The sequence below is a fragment of the Mya arenaria genome, chromosome 16 (assembly GCF_026914265.1).
Source record: "Mya arenaria isolate MELC-2E11 chromosome 16, ASM2691426v1".
Taxonomy (NCBI): domain Eukaryota; kingdom Metazoa; phylum Mollusca; class Bivalvia; order Myida; family Myidae; genus Mya; species Mya arenaria.
This window is the reverse complement of record NC_069137.1, coordinates 39169507-39190543: the sequence shown is the minus strand read 5'-3', so window position 1 is coordinate 39190543 and position 21037 is coordinate 39169507. Positions and strand designations below refer to the sequence as shown.

The following is a 21037-nucleotide window of genomic DNA, read 5'->3' as shown; positions in this document are numbered from 1 at the left end:
TGTATTTGGTGTCTATGATTTTTCGACAACGAGGGACGATTCTGATGACAGTACACTTATTGGGGTTGAAGCTCATTTGCCACTTTTCTTCCCACTTTTCCAGTGCCGCGAGGTCTTCCTGGAGGAGTTGTACATCATGGTCGTTCTCGATCACCTTGAAGACTGCACTGTCGTCAGCAAATAACTTAGATGATGATGATTTGATCACCTCTGGGAGGTCATTGATGAAGGCTAAAAACAACAGAGGACCAAGGATTGTCCCTTGCGGAACGCCGGATAGTGCATCTGCTGTTCTTGACTTGGCACCATCAAGAACGACTTGTCGTTTTCGGTTACTTAGGAATGACCCATCTCTTGACGTTTCCCCTAACACCGTAGTGGTCCAACTTGTGCAGTAGGCGGGCATTGGGGACTTTGTCAAAGGCTTTGGCAAAATTCAATAGAATGACATCTACTGTCTTCCCTTTAGCAGTGTTTGAGGCGATTTCTTGGATTGTGGTAAGGAGCTGTGTCTCACAGGAGCGTCGCTTACGGAAACCGTGCTGGCTGTCGCTCAAAATAGTGTGCTCGTCAAAGTGCTGTATGACATTGCTGTGCACTATGTGCTCCAAGAGTTTGCACGTTATGGACATCAAGGACACTGGTCTATAGTTAGATGCTTGGTGTCGGTCGCCCTTCTTGAAAAGTGGGACTACCGAGGCATCCCGCCAGTCTTGAGGTACTTCACCTAGGTTGAGCGAAAGCTGAAACAGCTTTGCTAAGGCAGGGGCTAATTCTGTAGCAGCTGCTTTCAGGATGATGGCTGGAAGCTCACCAGGACCAGTGGCTTTCTTGGTCTTGAGGTTCATCAGCAGCTTGTGTACACCCTTCCAGTCAACTGAAATGTTCGGCATAGATGGTAAGCCGCTTTGTCACATGTCTGGAATGTTGGTGGTATTTTTGCGGGTGAATGCAGAGACAAACTGATCGTTAAGAATGTTAGCTCTGGCTGCATTGCCGCTCTGGAGGAAACCATCGTTGTTTTTCAAAGGTGCAACACCAGTACTCTCCTGTCCCTTGCTTTTGACGAAAGCCCAAAACTTCTTGGAGTTGTCCTTGAAGTCGTGACTGACTGTGTCAACAAGGAATTTCTTGTTGGCCTTGTGTATCTGGTATTGCACTCCTTTCTGCAATCTCTTGTACCTATCTAAGTCCCGTTTCTGGTTTGATCTCGCTTTTTTATATGCTCTCTGGTTTTTTTCTAATTGTTCTTTTAATTTCGGTGTTCATCCATGGGTTGGTGTGTGGTGATGTTGTCATTTTGGAAGGAACCCGTTTTTCAATGGTTGTATGTATGGTGTTCTTTTATCTTGCCCATGAATCTTCAATGGAGGAATCATTCATGTTTATTATGTTTGATAGGTCTGATAAATCGTCCTTAATGCCTTGGAGGTCAGCTTTCTTCCATAAAAAGATCTTCCTTCTTGGTGGCTTGGGATGACTAGCACTGATGGTAGTATCAAATAGAACAAAATCGTGGTCACTGTTGCCAATGGAGGGCATGGGTTTGCATCGTTGTTTGAAGCTGGGGTGTGTTGTGAGTATGATATCCAGGGTGTTATGTTTTCTCGTGGGAAAGTCTACGATTTGCTCAAAGCTGTTGTCTAATTGACCAAGCATACACGTTCACCAGGTGTAAGTTATTTTTTACTTTGAGTTTTGTAGTCTTATAACTAATCTACCTGAGTCTAGGAAGGGAAAATAAAAAGTTTGGGGCCTTTCAGTATCCGGTTACCGGGTTATAGAAAAGTATGGTTCCCTGGGCATTGGTTCCCGGTTTTATCAGGAAGTGAAACCAGCAAAATGTAAACAAACAGAATGATGTTGCATATGAAAGAAACAAACTAAGGTATGTGTTGATTTGTTGAATCATGTATTGGTTGCACAGCAAATTACGTGGAACTTACGATATTTACATGAAATATGTAAGCATGTTCTGGGCACAGACTTCTGAATCTTTTGTTAAACTTAGTTATTATATAAACTGTTAAACGAAACACATGATCATGTACACAGTATGTGACGATGTGTCATTTTGTCAAACGTTACCAACACATTGATTGCATTCTCTCTAGTTAAGTTAAGGCTTAACACTACGGACACTATGGGCTATTTAGGATTATTCAGATTGATGACGGACAGCATATTAAGCCCTTCACCCCAAGTCCAAATAATTGTACGTTGACAGATTTTTTTTACGATTTTTAATATATAGCAAATCCTTCACGTACAAATTGTTTTATACGAAAAGTGGGTAGTTATTCTGATCGGGATTCCGGGTTAAAGCATATTGCTTTTATAAAATATCATAAAAACAAGAAATAATACCAGATAATGTAATTTTATATCAGTTCCGTACACAAAAAATAAATATCCAACGAATAATTATGAGTTTGACGGGGTTTTCTTCATTTCATTCTGTCAAAACATAGTGATACACATGAAGGGCACCTGCAAAGCTGCAGTTCACAATTTTACAACAATCGGAACATTTCGGCCATGGCCAAGTCGTTACAATTGTATTTATGGGGTCTATCTCCAAGCTTATCAGAGGTGGCCGAATTATTACAATTGGGCCGAGTTGTTCCGCTTGGCATAATTGTTGTCTGTGTCAGTCAACTTTTGTATTATTGGAAAGGTAAATAATGTGTTTTAATGCATTAAATGCTTGTTTTGTGCCAAATAGCTTTGCACTTACATGGTAAAATATTAATATAAACCTTTATTATCCATTTCAACCATAAAATACTTCACTTAATACAATTTCAATATTTTTCAAACCCCCCTATTTTTTGCACAAACCCGTTTAGACGTTAGGGATTGGAAGAATCCTGTATAACACGTCTATTATTTTAGACTTCTACTTCACCCCCTACTATAGTCCACCTAAATGGCTGTCAATCAGCATTTTGATGGGTTTTTTTTACTATGGCAGACTCGAGACACAGTTACTGGAACACAAAAGCAATGTCAAAATAATAGAAGAGTTTCCTAATCGCTCATTATTGCAGCAACCCCTTAACCCCTTCAGTTTTTATTTCAAATTCCTTATTCAGGTTTTTCTGTATGACAAAAACTTTGACCTATCAAAATTTCATTACACAACTGCGTATTTGCATACAGTTATCTATGCACTTGCACAGTATTTTCTGTACAATGACTGTAAAGGCATTTCATGCGAAATAAAAGTTTTTTTATATATATATAATAATATATATATATATATATATAATTGCCCCAAGACAAACTGACTGCGTGACAAAATGTCTTTAAGACGTTGGTTGAAGTGATTTAACGTCTCCCTTATTTGCTACTGTAAATCTTCATTTTATTATTGGATAAAGGGGCTATTTCATGTTTTGTTAAAATGCAATTTCTTTGGATTTTTTTAATACCAAAGGCAAATAAATAAAATCATTACAGTGTTAAAAGTAAAACTAAGATACTGACAGCTAGAATTCTTCAACAAATGATTTTGAACAATGTTAGTAATGCGATTCAGCAAAATGCTGTAGCATGATTGGTTGATATACATTATCAAGTGATGCTACCAATGTATTCAATAAAGGTTAAAATATCTGTCAGCTTATGTACTTATCCTTTTGTGTGAGTGGATATGGTATCAGTTTTCTGGAGAAAAAAAATACCAGCGTGAGTTTGCTCCCCACTACTACTAGTCTACAACTGGGTTGTATTTTATACTTTATTTTATCTTCTCTTTCAGTATCAAAGAGATGTATAATTTAAAATATAAATACTTGTTTTTTAGATGCATTTATGGAAAAACTCATTTTTGGTGCCAAAACATGAGCGAGTCCCTTTAAAGCATCATAATAATTTATAAAGAATGTAAAACATTTTCTTCCTTTGCTCTTCTTGTGATTGGTTTGGGCTGGTTTTTCCTTAAATTTAAATAAGGCCAATATAAATTAATTGCTAGATTTTTATCCAAAATTTTATGTATTACAGTAAATGGGGGTGGGGGGGGGGGGGCTTATTTTCTTTTTCTTTGATAACTTACTATTTCATCATTGAAATTCATTATTGCATAAGAGACCATATACATGATTCTCTAGATGAGCCACAAACACCATTGTAACAATTCTCCATTTTTACAGGTGAATGTTTACATTGACACTGGCTGGTATGAATATAAGTATGAATATAAGCCATTCTTGGACAGTACCAGGCCGATACGCAAATACAAGGCCAATTTCAATATTTTTATTGAACTGAAATTTAAGGAGCAGCTGGAAAGATTTTAGGGTGTGGGCGGGGATGAAAATCTAGCAGTCAATTTATAGTCGCCTAACAACATTATAAAGGATTTATTGATTCAAAGTTTTGGAAAAAAAGAGTATAATTTTGAGCAATGACAAGACATATGACTTAGGTTGTTTAATTTAATTGTGTTATGAGGTTTTGCCTTTCTATCCTCAGGCTTAAATTTTATTGTCAGTGATGTGGTTGTGCGCAAACAAACCAGTTTATAATCTATTATAGTATAATTTTCCTTGAATGTTTTAAGCCGGTATTGCCCTTAGCATTGAATAATATCAATCTTACAGATGTTATCTTCATTGTACATTTGTGTATGTGGATTTTCATGTTCATGCTTTGCTTGTTTGGTTGTGTATGTGGTACTGTTGTGACCTGGTATTGCATAATATTATATAATAAAATTATTATTATATAGCGCCACATACTGTTACATGTATACTGACTGGTTTATGAAGCTAGCTATTTAATCAATTTGATGGTCAGCCAGCAAAGCATTAGAGGCCATGCATTTGATCTCCTCCAAATGCATAAAGCATATTTGTGCTGTATATGTTACAATACACTCAGCAACTAAAATAATTAAATAACTTCCTTGGTACCATAATATGAAGCAAAATCCAATTCCAAATTAGAGGTGTTACCAGTTCTTGCATATCTATTGGTTTTTCTACCGGCTCGCTATAGAGCTGTCTCTTATATAGTGACAATTGAGATGTCTTGGGCTTAATATTCACCAGATGCATAATGTATACGTGTACAATCTTTTTGGTGTCTTGTGTATGATCATTTATTTATAACTTGACATTCATCATGGTCAGTTCTTTGCTGCTTCGTTTGTTCCTGTAGTTTCCTGTGTAATCCCACCCTTGATTCCCCATTGCATACTGTGTATTCCTTTATTTTGAGCCCCAATCCTACGTAACATGTAATTCTAAAAAATTGTATGAGACTGCATAGCAAATTATGCGCATTCCACATTCTTGATTTCCCAGTATTCCGTAAAAAGCAGGTGAAATTTTGAACAAAAATGCTCAAACTCCCTAGAATTCTGAAGAAAAGTCAATTCCCCTGGAATGGTCTCAAGAAATATGGCATGTACATGTATGTACTGAGTGACTCCAAGCACATTTAATCATTTGCGTGACAAGTTAAAACAAGAGCTTTATGCGAATGAGTTTAATAATTTTTACAAGAAGGCCCTCGAGTGATACTTCTGTGAATCTGCAGGAGCAATGTTATTTCCCGCCAAAACTTTGAAATTAAAATATATCGTATAAATGCAAGCTGTACATTATACTTTAGATTGAGTTTGGATTGGGTGTTTGTAGACTTTAATCTAAATTATCAAATGCATCGTAAAAAGGCAAGTTTTACATTAGATTTTAGATTGAGTTTGGATTGGGTGTTTGTAGACTTTGATCTAACTTGTCAAATGCATCGTAAAAAGGCAAGTTTTACATTAGATTTTAGATTGAGTTTGGATTGAGTGTTTGTAGACTTTAATCTAAATAATCAAATGCATCGTAAAAAGGCAAGTTTTACATTAGATTTTAGATTGAGTTTGGATTGGGTGTTTGTAGACTTTAATCTAAATAATCAAATGCATCGTAAAATGGCAAGTTTTACATTAGATTTTAGATTGAGTTTGGATTGGGTGTTTGTAGACTTTAATCTAAATTATCAAATGCATCGTAAAAAGGCAAGTTTTACATTAGATTTTAGATTGAGTTTGGATTGGGTGTTTGTAGACTTTAATCTAAATTATCAAATGCATCGTAAAAAGGCAAGTTTTACATTAGATTTTAGATTGAGTTTGGATTGAGTGTTTGTAGACTTTAATCTTTATTATTAAATGCATCGTAAAAAGGCAAGTTTTACATTAGATTTTAGATTGAGTTTGGATTGGGTGTTTGTAGACTTAAACCTAAATTATCAAATGCATCGTAAAAAGGCAAGTTGTACATTAGATTTTAGATTGAGTTTGGATTGGGTGTTTGTAGACTTTGATCTAACTTGTCAAATGCATCGTAAAAAGGCAAGTTTTACATTAGATTTTAGATTGAGTTTGGATTGGGTGTTTGTAGACTTTAATCTAAATTATCAAATGCATCGTAAAAAGGCAAGTTGTACATTAGATTTTATATTGAGTTTGGATTGGGTGTTTGTAGACTTTGATCTAACTTGTCAAATGCATAGTAAAAAGGCAAGTTTTACATTAGATTTTAGATTGAGTTTGGATTGGGTGTTTGTAGACTTTAATCTAAATTATCAAATGCATCGTAAAAAGGCAAGTTTTACATTAGATTTTAGATTGAGTTTGGATTGGGTGTTTGTAGACTTTAATCTAAATTATCAAATGCATCGTAAAAAGGCAAGTTTTACATTAGATTTTAGATTAAGTTTGAATGTAATGTTTGTAGATATTAGTCTTACCTGTCTTGACTGAATTTTCGTTGTTTATTTTAGGTATACAGCTATCAAACTATGTACCTGACTATGCATTTTGATTTAGATAAGCATTAATGAGCAGGTACATTGCTTAAAGTGACCCTCTTATTCAAAATCAGTTCATACACATGCATATCAAAAACATAAATTTTGACTGATAAACTAAATAATGCATTTATGAAAAATATTAATTACTGATAACAAGATTGTAACCGTGTGTACAATAGCATAAAACGCAAAATTATTATATGATTGGTGAATGCTCAAAGATTTACTGTGATCCACTTTCGTCTCATAAGGTAGAAAAACTGTGTTTTCTGCACCTTTTTTCCAAATTAAGCTCCGTATCATTCATAAGAACCATTGTTTTCGACATTTATTCATCCTTTTTGGTGTATTTAAACATTTGTATTAATTGTGTTAAAGCTAATTTGAGAGTAAGAGGGCACCTTTAAGCATTAATGAGCAGACCTGTATCAGCGAGATCGTTCATCGGGCACTTTCAGAGCTCGTGACTCATTCGGAGCTCCTCGGCCATTATTTTCAAAAACAACCTCGGATGTATTTGGACGGTTTACATACTTAAAAAGTGGTACGTTTAAGTCCGCTGCAAATAGATCGCGTAGTAATCTTATTTAGTAGTTAAAATTTATGACTTAACTCTTGGGAATCGTAATTATGTTTGCAATAATACACTTCACTGGCAATCAATTTAAACTGAGAGCAATGAATACAACTCTTAAACACTACATTTAATTAATGCTTTTATTCAAAAAGAATACGGACTACTTCAACAGATGTTCCGGCATACATCCGAGGTTGTTTTTGAAAAATTGGCCGAGGAGTTCCGAATGCTCGTGACTGTCACTAGAAGTTTGCAACACGAAATTATTTAGAATGTAGGGCAGTATCTTTGTGTATGCAACATATATTTTAACATGTTCAAATATGTTCTTAAGGATGTTGGTATGTTTGTTATTTGTAATACCTATCCAGCGGGGTTTTCATAAGTCACAATAATGAGCGTAAAGGGATATTTTTTAACATTACATTGGGACATTCATTATGTTCCCGTAGCGTAGAGTCGCCAAAACAAAAACAAAATCATCAAAGACTCTGAAGCGGCTGCTTGTATGGACTAGGTTTTCGTATACATGCGTATGGTACATTTTTGACAGTTCATGTTATTATGGAAAACAAAACTTTCGATATTCAGTCAGACCGATTTACGGTAGAATGACTTTTTTTCTGGATATACATGTACATTTAACTAGAATTTCTGTTACATTATATAGCGATCATTTAGGTCACTTCCAGTTTTCTGGATAAACATGCACATTTAACTAAATTTTGAGTTACATTGTATATAGTTAACTTTGAGTTATTTAGATTGACATGTACATTGAACTAGATTTTGAGTTAAGTTGTACATCGATCATTTAATTCACTTCAAGTTTTTTTACCAAAAAAATCCGATAGGTATTGAACTTAATTCATTAAATTTGATTTTCCATCAAAGCAAATTTACGACGAATTTTAAACTCACGATTTTAGACACGAGTTATAAAATGGGACCTCTGATGATAAGCATAGGGTTATAATTTAGAACATTACATCTGGAACGTATATACATGTACTCTATTTATTACCACTTGACCTTACATAATATGAATCATATATACTTGTTTAACTGTTCACTCAAAGACGAGACGGTAAAACGTTATTGCATTTATTGCATTTGATTACTTTCGATATATCATGTTTAAGACACTGGTATGATGATACTATGTATTGCTGTATTGTTTTACAACCTATTAAACAAGAATCTTGTGTCTACTTTCAGATGTGCCGTTTTATTGTTTGACAGGAGAGTAAAGGACAGTAGATCTTTACCTGATATGTCTAATGGATCTCAAAATATGACTCAAGATTCGTGATATTTGCTCTGAAAGGATCGCCCTTGGATTTTAATTGAAAGACCATTATTATATACATATACTAGTTATATACAGTTATGACCACTGGCACAAGGATATGAAGTAAACTAGAAAATCTGAAATATGGACAGTCAACAAACTGGATATTTTTGATACGAAAGACCTGCATACGCTTCATAAACATTTTGAAGAGATCAACGGATAGGCAGACATAATTGTGGTAAATGTTTTAATAAAAGTTTCTTGACAAAACATGATATGCATCAGAAAAAAGATAATATGGTCACAATGATACAGGACATACTACAAGGAAAAAAATCTTAGCATTGTTCAGTGAAAGTTTTACAGGAAACAGTGGAGTAGTTTGTTTTTTGAAAGAAAATTATCAAGTCGCATGATGCTACCTATTGCTTATACAGTGAAGCTTAAGAAATATAAACTTCAAAGAACGCTGTTGTAAGTAGAGGTTCGTGCTATGGAACTGTAGAAAAGAACGGACAGAGATGTATTTATAGTTGTGCTTAACCTCAACAACAAATAATTTACAACTGTGAATTTATGCATATGAAAAAATCTGAAGAAAAAACGACCAAAGGAAACTGCAGATGATAGTAAAGTATTAAATGAAATGATTTGAAGACACATTGACAAAACGCTCATCCTTAACAACGAATGAATTATTACAAACGTGCATGTGACTGAGTATAAGTAGAACGCTCTTAAAAAGGAAAGATTAAAGAAAGATTGCAGCTGTCTATGTTATCCACATCATTGTCATGAACTTTTAAATGCGTTTGTGTATGGCTATATTGAATACTAATTTGAATATGATTACATGGACATGATTTTGATTTGAGCTTTGGACGGAAAACGAAAGTGAAAAACCAGGTTTTTTGGAATGCCTTAACATTCAAATGACGTCACAGGTCACATGTCCGAAAATCTCAACCGCGGAACTTGCAAAAAGTTTCAGTTAGATTGGATTTGAATACATGCACAAGTTACTTGCAAACACGATTTCAAAATAAAACCGAACCATGAAGACAAATTGGGTACTAACTTATAACTAAAATACACAGAACTTTGACAATTTTTATTGGTTATGATAACTTTTAGTAAAAAAAACATGAACAAGAAATGAAACTCCTTCTATCAATAAGTACAATAAAGTTATAAAAACACTGAATACTTTAAAACGGAAGACATTAAGTGTTACACAATGAAAAAAACTTTAAGCTCACTCTGAACGTTTAAGTATCCTTATACATGTGAACACATCCCGGTTTAATAATGTTAAACCCTACAAACTACCCGAAACTAAGGAAATTAATTCTGCACTCGTGCACATAATGAGCTATTCTGAATGCTGTATTATGACTCAATGCTCAATTATGACTTGATGGCCTTCGTTCCATTCGTGTCGTCTACTTGTGATATAACGTAGTGTCTTAAAGGTTTTCTTGAATTTGAAACACTTGTTTTAAAAGTGGATTGAACTGCATTTAGAATATCAGTTGTTGTGAGAAAATGAAATGGAGATTGAGGTAGTGAATACTATTTGTTTAAACATTGAACATTGAATTGAATGAAATAATATTGTTTAAGTAAATGGAGTCACTGAATTGATTGTAACATTAAATGCTTGGATGTACCAGATATTGTTCCAGTGTTATAGATGTCTTTTAATAGACACCTGTTATCGGACTTTTGAAAATTGAGACCGTTTAATGAAAATATCACAAGGAAACTGTTAAGATACACGATAAAAGGCACTTGCTAAAACCATTTGGATAAATCAGAATAATAATTAGTAGACTTCGGAATAGAGCGAAATTAATGGTTGATTGAATTAGTATTTCTTAGCTTATACAAATATGGAATTAGAAAAAGAGGGCGAACCTTTTGGTTCAGAGAATGAGAGCACACCGCTTCTTCCTGAAAACAGAGATGAAACTGCAACAGAAGTTCCAAGTAATGTAGAGTTAGGCTTTACCCTGCGTCGATGTATGCTTTTGCCTGTTATCTTGGGTTATTTCCTAGAAGGAGGCATGTTCATGTTTCTGTTGCCGCAGTATACGCAGCACGTTTTTAAAGAGAAGTACACAAGACACGACCAATTCAGTTTGAACACAACTTACAACGCATGCGCGAATGTCAACCAATCGGATCCCGAATACCAGATATACTTGAAAATCCAAAGAGAAACTGCAAAATGGACGATATATTACGCAATCGCTTCACTTGTGCCTACGATTGTGGGAAACATCGTTTGGGCGTCATTGTCTGACATTCTTGGACGAAAGTTTGTCCTATACTTGACAATAGCTGGCGCAATCGTGAGCATTGGATCTTTTGCACTAGTAGCAAATTATAAATTGAGTTTATACTATATAATAATCGGTAAAGTTCTCGACGGCTTAACGGGATCATATACTGCTTTTCTTGCAATGATGTTCACTTATACTTGTGATATAACTGTAGCCGGCAAATCTAGAACAATTGCAATCGTGTTCATGGAACTATTACTCGGACTAACCGTAACATTAGCGTCCATGTATACAGGTTATTTTATTGAAGCGGCGGGATTTTTCTGGCCTTCATTTATGGCAACATGCTTACTTGCAGCTGCATTTCTGATTCTTGTAATTTTCGTCCCAGAAACTAGTGGTATTCAGCACCAAAGAGGTTCACAAACAGAACAATTGACAGCTTCAGCAAGGGTAAAACGTGCAATGCTTAGCACCATAGAAGCCTTCAAGTTTTATTTCACGAACGATTCCAAAGTAAGACGACTGAAGTACATCTTATTGATCCTTGGATTTTTGTTTTTGACCATCCCATACCTCAACCGAGGAAGTATGGAGATTTTGTACCAGTTGGGAAAACCATTTTGTTGGTCTTCCAGGAAGATTGGATGGTTTGCTTCCCTGAAAATCTCTATAGCTTCTGTGTTTGGAGTTGCGGGCACATATCTTTTACAGAGGTACTTAACATTTATTTTTAAGTGTTTTATTTGTTAAGGTTTTATTCTGCTATTCAGAATTGTTACAAATATCTACACTTTCCGGTAAAAAAACCCCAATGAAAACATCGTTAAAATTAGTATTCACTGTAATCCAGACATTTGCTATTACTATCACAGTTTGGTTTTACGTATTTAATTTTGAAAGTTAAACTTACTGACATTCAAAGAAATGTACATCTTTAGTTCTCTTTAAACATCTGTATATCTAATAATGTATTTCCCAACATGCTTTTCTTCATACACGGGTCAAATGCAACAGTTGTTGTTCAATATGTTTTTGTTCATACAGATGTATGAAAGATGACATTATTGCCATGCTGGGAACGGCCATCGGGATTGCGTCCTATGTTGTGGAGGGTTTCGCACATGGTTCCATCATCTGGTTAGGTGAGTCCTGTAACATTCTCTCTGTAAATATTTGTCTTTTGCAGAAACTACAAGGCTTCAAATTTAGCTGTGTTGAGCGTTTGTTATACCTTGTGTCCATGGACAGTGTTTCATAAGCCTTATGCACCTAAACAATGTCAGCAAGGCCATGTGTCTCTATATGCGTACTCCTACAGTGTCTGTTAGGCAGTGTGCTTCTATACAGTGTCTCTATATGCGTACTCCTACAGTGTCTGTTAGGCAGCGTGCTTCTATACTGTGTCTCTATATGCGTACTCCTACAGTGTCTGTTAGGCAGTGTGCTTCTATACAGTGTCTCTATATGCGTACTCCTAAAGTGTCTGTTAGGCAGTGTGCTTCTATACTGTGTCTCTATATGCGTACGTCTACAGTGTCTGTTAGGCAGTGTGCTTCTATACTGTGTCTCTATATGCGTACTCCTACAGTGTCTGTTAGGCAGCGTGCTTCTATACTGTGTCTCTATATGCGTACTCCTACAGCGTCTGTTAGGCAGCGTGCTTCTATACTGTGTCTCTATATGCGTACTCCTACAGTGTCTGTTAGGCAGCGTGCTTCTTTACTGTGTCTCTATATGCGTACTCCTACAATGTCTGTTAAGCATGTGCTTCTATACAGTGTCTCTATATGCGTACTTCTACAGTGTCTGTTAGGCATGTGCTTCTATACTGTGTCTCTATATGCGTACTTCTACAGTGTCTGTTAGGCAGCGTGCTTCTATACAGTGTCTCTATATGCGTACTCCTACAGTGTCTGTTAGGCAGTGTGCTTCTATATTGTGTCTCTATATGCGTACTTCTACAGTGTCTGTTAGGCAGTGTGCTTCTATACAGTGTCTCTATATGCGTACTCCTACAGTGTCTGTTAGGCAGCGTGCTTCTATACAGTGTCTGTTAGGCAGTGTGCTTCTATACTGTGTCTCTATATGCGTACTCCTACAGTGTCTGTTAGGCAGCGTGCTTCTATACTGTGTCTCTATATGCGTACTCCTACAGTGTCTGTTAGGCAGTGTGCTTCTATACAGTGTCTCTATATGCGTACTCCTACAGTGTCTGTTAGGCAGCGTGCTTCTATACTGTGTCCCTATATGCGTACTCCTACAGCGTCTGTTAGGCAGCGTGCTTCTATACAGTGTCTCTATATGCGTACTCCTACAGTGTATGTTAGGCAGCGTGCTTCTATACTGTGTCCCTATATGCGTACTCCTACAGTGTCTGTTAGACAGCGTGCTTCTATACAGTGTCTGTTAGGCAGTGTGCTTCTATACAGTGTCTGTTAGGCAGTGTGCTTCTATACAGTGTCTGTTAGGCAGCGTGCTTCTATACAGTGTCTGTTAGGCAGCGTGTTCGATACAGTGTCTCTTAGGCAGTGTGCTTCTGTACAGTGTCTGAAAGGAATTGTACCTATATACAGTGTCAGTCTGTCTTTATACAGTGTATGTACGTATTTTCATCAGTGTGTGTATCGGCAAACGCTGTCTGTTCATTTTCAAACGTTTATAGATTATTATGGAATTTAATGATTCCTCATTTCTTAATAAATTACATTTACCTTGAACATAACAGTTCCCGTCCTCAGTGCCCCTACCGGACTTCCAATCCCGATGATTCGCAGTCTGATGTCGGCTTTGACACCTGCTGACAAACAAGGTAAGTGGAATGTGATCGACCCATACTTCTTAAATACTTTACATGCAATTGTTTTCCCTAATGAAGAAGCGGGTGACATTCATGTATTTCTATTTGTTGAAAATACTTCCTTGATTTCGTTGAAAATACTTCCTTGATTTCGTTGAAAATACTTCCTTGATTTCGTTAAAAATACTTCCTTGATTTTATGGCGCTCTTTGTTGCATGGAGTTGAGTTACCTGGAGGGAAAAAAACCTTGCGATTTATGTATTTTTTTTTGTTTGCTATTAAAGTTTTATATGCACATACATTGGGTACTTGTACGAAAGTGTAAACGTGTATGACTTGTTCTATCATATGAGTTATGTGCAATGTGTAAGCAGCCGGCTTTCGGTTAATCAATCCTTTCTATGTGTAAGTAACTATTCTAAACGACAAAATAAAGTTATTGTCAACAACGACACATTCAATCATTGAGGGTTTTTTCACAAGTTCTGACACTGGTTCATACTTACGAATTACAATTTTACGGAACAAATAACAATTTTACTGAACAAATAACAATTTTTAGACTGGTTCCTATTTACGAATAACAATTTTACTGAACAAATAACATTTTTAGACTGGTTCCTATTAACGAATAACAATTTTACTGAACAAATATTTTTTTAGACTGGTTCCTCTTAACGAATAACAATTTTACTGAGGAATTATCATTGTTTTCACCGGTTCTTACTACGCGCGAGATTGCGTCATTGCGGTAAATCCCGGGGATATTTTCCGTGGTATCCAACGCGGTTGCTACGCATACCACCACGTTTATCTCCTGCTACCGTGTAAGACTTCCGAACAGCTACCTTGATTTCCTTTAATAAACTCCTCGCAACGCCGCGTAAAGCGTTGACTCCACGATGCGGGGGAACGCGTGTCATATTATTGTAATGAACGGCGTGCGATATGCTTATATCGTGGGTATTGTAAAAAAAATAGAGTTTTAATCAGGTAACGTCCTCGGACAGGAAATACCACGGCGCATAGCTAAAACCTGCTAAGAGCGTGGTTGGTAGTGTACTTACGAATTACAATTGTTTACACTGGTTCTTCCTTACGAATTACAATTCTATACAATTCATTTACAGGTGCGTTGTTTGCCAGTATCGGTGCAGTGGAGACCTTATGTGCTCTGATAGGATCCGTGAGCAACAACGCCATCTACTCAGCCACTCTGACGATTATGAATGGTTTTGTGTTCGAAATCATGGCTGCCTTTACCCTTATAGGTGTTATTTTTCTTGTGTAAGTAGTATCAGCGGAGGTTTCAATCTTTAATTGTGTGTGTTTTATGAATTGATTTATGTTCTAGTTAATTGTTCCTTGACGATGATCATTATCGTAGTCATTTTTTAAGGAAAATGGCACGCAGCCAGATATTAGTTAGGACCTATATGCCATAAGTAAACGTTTGATATGGGTATAGCTTCTCTTCAGCGACGTTGGCCATATTGTGTTCGAGATAATGACTGCTTTGACCTTGATTTGAGTCTTTATTCTTAAGTTGAACCTGACATGGCAAACATAGGAATACATGTATATACAGTCAGGATTCGATTAGTTCAAAGTATTTGAGTATATATATATGTATAAAGTTAGTGGGAAGGGGAATTTCGAGATCATGAGTTTTTTTCATGTTTTTTTTACTGAAATTGTTTTGAAATGCGGCTACCAAACCCCGATATCACAACAAGACTCGAGTCGAATTTCAACCCCAATCTTAACTCATTTCAACGCATAAGGTCTTTGTATGATTAAATTTACTCTACGCTTTTTTTAACCCCGTTTTTTACTCACATGATGTCTTGTCTGATGAATTGTTTCAGGCAATATTTAAAAAAAAACATTCTAGAGCAATAGATGTACTTGAGTTATTGCTTAGAAACAATGAGTTGTGCGCAGATTTAATTTTGCTGTACAATAATGTTTCTTTGGAATCTTTTAGTTGTGATCATTAAAGTTCAACATAATAATGCATTGTAATAAAATAAAAATGAAACAACCTCAATTGTGCGTCTTTAACACCAAATGGATTGATCTGATGTTTTGGGAATTGTTTTTATATTTATTTCATATTAGTATCATTTATTTCCACGAACAAAATTAGTTTACATACATATGTACCAATTTGTTGTTTGTTATCTTGTTTCAGAGCGTACATATTCGTAGCACGGCTTATGAAAGACACAGACTCGAGGGATGATATCACCATTACTGTTACTGCAGATCAGTGAATGGATGTGAAATATGGGGAATTATTAGTAATCACGAACATATAAGACAGCTGCATGTATGGGATGTTCTTTTAAGCTGATATACTTGGACCTGTTTCATTAAGATATCTAAGTCTTTAGCCTGCCGCTGCATCAGAGTGCTCGAGAACACCCGTATAGTTACTGGCAGAATACATTCCAAAACTGTTCTTACGGGTATCTGTATTGACCAAAACGAGTTTACGCCTGCGAATAAACGCTCTTAAGCCTTACTGTCTTATGGCCGGGTCCCGTTTCAATACAATATCTTAGTCGAAGAACGTTCGCTGCTTAAGAGTGCTCAGATACCCTCGCAAAGTCACGAGCAGAATCTATGTTATTAATGTCCTTACATACTTTTATTGAAACGCAGTTATGCCCAAGTTGGGGTTACACCTAGAAAGTTACGATCTTTAGCCTTCTAATCCTTATTTAAAAGGGGCCGTCGTGAACAATGCCGTTGTCAATCGGAGTTACGCCTAGAAAGCTACGATCTAAAGCCTTCCGATTTTTATTGAAAAGGGGCCCTGGTGAATGATGCAATTTGTAAGTCGGGGTCATGCATAGAAATTTACTGTTTAAGTCTTTCGATATTTATTGAAAATGGCCCTTGTAAATACATGTTTGTAAAAATATTAAAGCTCAATTCTTGTTTTGTCTTTGACATTAAAACTTTTTTATTTATACTAGTTTAGTTTATCTGTTGATTTAATTTGCATTATAGTTTTATTTTTACATTGTTAACCGGAGTAGTGATTTGCTTGAAATTATGATCTTATTATTTATTTCTACAAATTAGTTATTTTTTTATTTATTTTTGTTTTTCGTGTTGTTTTTTTTGTTCAATGATTTTATTATTTAGGGACAATTAATGAATAAAATTATTCACACTCAATAGATTTTTTTAAAACTTATATTTTGACATTTTTAATATTCAGGGACCAAAATCAAACATTTATTTCAGAGGGGTTGTATAAATACTATAATACCACATTTATTTAAATATATTTGTTCTACGGTAGACGGTCAGTTTTATGTTTTTGGTTTATATATCATATTATAGTGTTTCAAAACCGAACTCCGGTATAGAAGCAACTGTTGATCTAAATGAAATGTCTATAAAGCTGCATTCTCACAGTTTGACAAATTTGACAATTGTTTCTAAGAGTCAGCTGATTTTTGCACCAATGCTTTCAATTCAGACATATGTGTTAACTCACAATAAAACAGATCTCAATTGGTCGGAAAGCTGCCAAATAGTTCATTTTTCTTAAAGCGTTAGTTACCATTTTAATCATAAACATCAAATTTCGAGCGTAAATATTACATTTTTATCAGCACTCTTATATCACCAGTTCTCTGACGTACACGTAAAACTTGGCTCTTTCAATGACAAAAACAATAAAAAGTTGTCAAAACGGTCAATCTGTGACAGTGCAGCGCTAATATCTTTGTCAATATCAATAAGTTATAAAAAAAATACTTTTTAAAGTCATTTATATTTATGAGATCTTGCACTAATATTCATATCTAATTTTGAATTTCTTTTAACACATTATTGATATGAAAAACTGCCGTTGATGATATTTTTTATTTATTGTTTATATATTTACTTGCCTGACGTTCTCACCAAATTTATTTAAAGTCATTTGGCCTGTATTTTTGTTTCTTGCTGTTTCATGCATTATTTTCATACTGAATACATTCTGGTTTCTTTTTTGTTTCTTGCTTCTTCATTAAGTATTTTCATAATTAATGTATTCTGGGTGTTTTTGTTTCCTGCTTTTTCATTCAGTATTTTTATACTTTATGTATTCTGGTTTCTTTTTTTTGTTTTTTTCTTGCTTCTTCATTCAGTATTCTTATAATTAATGTATTCTGGGTTTTTGTTTCTTGTTTTTTTTTCATACAGTAATCTTATACAACAATGTTCTGCTGTCCATGTAATGATGTTGACAAAATAAACCTTTTAACTCTCTGTCAAAACCAATCTGAATTGTTTTAAGTAAGCAATGTTGAACACGTATAAACCTTTTAACTCTCTGTTAAAACCAATCTGAATTGTTTTAAGTAAGCAATGTTGAACAAGTATAAACCTTTTAACTCTGTTAAAACCAATCTGAATTGTTTTAAGTAAGCAATGTTGAACACGTATAAACCTTTTAACTCTGTTAAAACCAATCTGAATTGTTTTAAGTAAGCAATGTTGAACACGTATAAACCTTTTAACTCTATGTTAAAACCAATCTGAATTGTTTTGAGTAAGCAATGTTGAACACGTATAAACCTTTTAACTCTATGTTAAAACCCATCTGAATTGTTTTAAGTAAGCAATGTTGAACAGGTATAAACCTTTTAACTCTATCTTCAAACCCATCTGAATTGTTTTAAGTAAGCAATGTTGAACACGTATAAACCTTTTAACTCTCTGTTAAAACCAATCTGAATTGTTTTAAGTAAGCAATGTTGAACACGTATAAACCTTTTAACTTTATATTCAAACCAATCTGAGTTGTTTTGAGCAATGCAATGTTGAACAGGTATAAACCATGTAAACTTTATATTCAAACGAATCTGAGTTGTTCTGAGCTATGCAATGTTGAACACGTATAAACCTTTTAATGTTATATTCAAACCGATCTGAGTTGGTCTGAGATGTGCAATGTTGAACACGTATAAACCTTTTAATGTTATATTCAAACCGATCTGAGTTGGTCTGAGATGTGCAATGTTTAACACGTATACAACTTTGTTAACTTAATATTAAAACCAATCGGATCTTAATTATGCAATTTTGAACAGGTATAAACCATGTTGACTTTTTTTGAAACCAATCTGAGTTGTTCTGAGGTATGCGATATAGAACACGTCTAAACCTTGTTAACTATGATTAAACCAATTTTATTTGTTTTGAGCTATGCGATATAGAACACGTCTAAACCTTGTTAACTATGATTAAACCAATTTTATTTGTTTTGAGCTATGCGATATAGAACACGTCTTAACCTTGTTAACTATGATTAAACCAATTTCAGTTGATTCGAGCGATTTATGTTCAACACGTCTAAACCTTGTAAACTATGATTAAACCAATAACTATGATTAAACCAATTTCAGTTGTTTTGAGCTATAAATGTTCATCACATATAAACCTTCTTGACAATATATTAAAACCAATCTGATCTGTATTATGCAATTTTGAACACGTATAACCATGTTAACTTTATGTTTAAACCAATCAAATATTTTCACTTTTGCAACGACTGGTTATGAAGCTTATTGTCGTAAATTTTGTTTTGCTTTTAAAGTCGCGTGCTTAAAAATAGTGGTTGTATTTGTATGTTGTATATAGATGATAATTAGCAACAGAATATTGAGGGCTCAGCGAAAAACAGTCATAACTCTCGTTAACGGCTCAATGGAAGGGGATCTAATTTTCATATAAATTTGGAGATTTGCGTCCTTTTTGAGCTAAGGCCTCGAATTTTGTTAAAGAACTGGTTATTTATCCCTCTGTATTAAGATTTTCTGGGTGCTGGATATTGTTGTAATTATAACTATTTATCGATTTCATTGTCAGAGCTTGGGTCATCATTTTTTACTAAGAAGTGTTCATACATAGATAAAAATAATCGGGTATAGACCTTCATCAGCAATTTATGAAACACTTTTACTCTGTCCATCTTGGGCGCAGCCGATTTGAACGTAAAGTGTACAGAGATGTGTACAAAAAATGTTCCCCGATCGTGACGTCAATGACATCGACGTCATGTACAACGTCAAATGTATAGACTAGCTATTTCGCAAATTGTTGATGAAGGCATATGCACGAACTATTCATCACATATATTCAAATGGCATTGTGATAATCCGTCACTTTCCTATGGAGAGAAAACAATAAACATTTACAATTTTAAAAATATTTGAAATTCTGTATGTAAAACAGCCTACATTTTTGTCCATTTTGTTTGATATTTAAGTTATAAAGAATATAATTTGTATTTTTTGCACAAAGAGGGCTGCAAATTACAGGAATTGATGTTTACTTTATTTATTTTAACATTTTTCGATTATACTGTTTATCCATTTCTTGTTATGTTTTTTAATGTTATATTAAGATATATGCAATTCCGTTCTTTTGTATGATTCATTGTATTTTAGTAAAATTTGAGGCATTCAATGCATTTTATAATTTGATCTGATGAAAAATAAATGACTGACCTGCAATGCTTTCCATGTTTTGATTGATTTATACTGATTTTATTTAGCTCGATAGTGCAGATTGCAGTAAGTTGGTGTGAATCATTGTCGCGTCAGTTTCCACTGTAATAACCCAGTACTGATGCGCTTTATTTAGGCCAGACAAACCCAGGGTCTTGAGTACCGAACACTCCTTCAGCTTTAATACTAAAAATACGTGATATAAAATATTAAACGATTTTGTGATTCTACATACTAAAATATGCCAAATTATATCGCGTACCTTTGTGGATTTTTTTCAGAAACTTTTTTTTATTAATCGAAAATCCTCAGCCATTTTCCATCGAAAACAACCTCGGATGTATGCCGGTACATCAGTGGAAGGAGTTTGTTCATTTTTAAATAATGGTGTTAAGTAATTGTAGTGTTTTACATGTTTGTTGTACATATGTATATCAAAGTTTAAACTGTTTGCCAATTAATTAAAGTATTACTTAAATAATTAGGATTCCCAAGAGTAAAGTGATTAAGTATTACTACTCAATTGAAATTACTACGTGATCTACTAAAGTGTAAAGATTTCTGACATTGTAAACCGTCCATATACATCCGATCTTGCTTTTGATGGAAAATGACAGGAGTTCCCAGCACAAGCAATGTTATTTCCTGCAAAAACTTTTAATTTAAAATCTTACTTATAACGGCAAGCAGTACATTACCTGTGAAATAAAGCTTGAGTTGTATGCTTGTCTTAACTGGATTTTTTTTAA

At 34.7% G+C, this 21037-nt stretch overlaps 1 protein-coding gene across 1 annotated transcript; it reads left to right on the top strand.

The window, feature by feature from the left end:
* Positions 1-1817: 1817 nt before the first annotated feature.
* LOC128222424 (solute carrier family 46 member 3-like) lies at positions 1818-20285 on the top strand. Its single transcript, XM_052931410.1, has 6 exons — positions 1818-1888; positions 8612-11688; positions 12020-12117; positions 13701-13784; positions 14904-15060; positions 15968-20285. The coding sequence occupies exons 2-6, from the start codon at positions 10580-10582 to the stop codon at positions 16047-16049; spliced, it is 1530 nt and encodes a 509-aa protein (XP_052787370.1). The 5' UTR covers positions 1818-1888; positions 8612-10579; the 3' UTR covers positions 16050-20285.
* Positions 20286-21037: the final 752 nt, after the last annotated feature.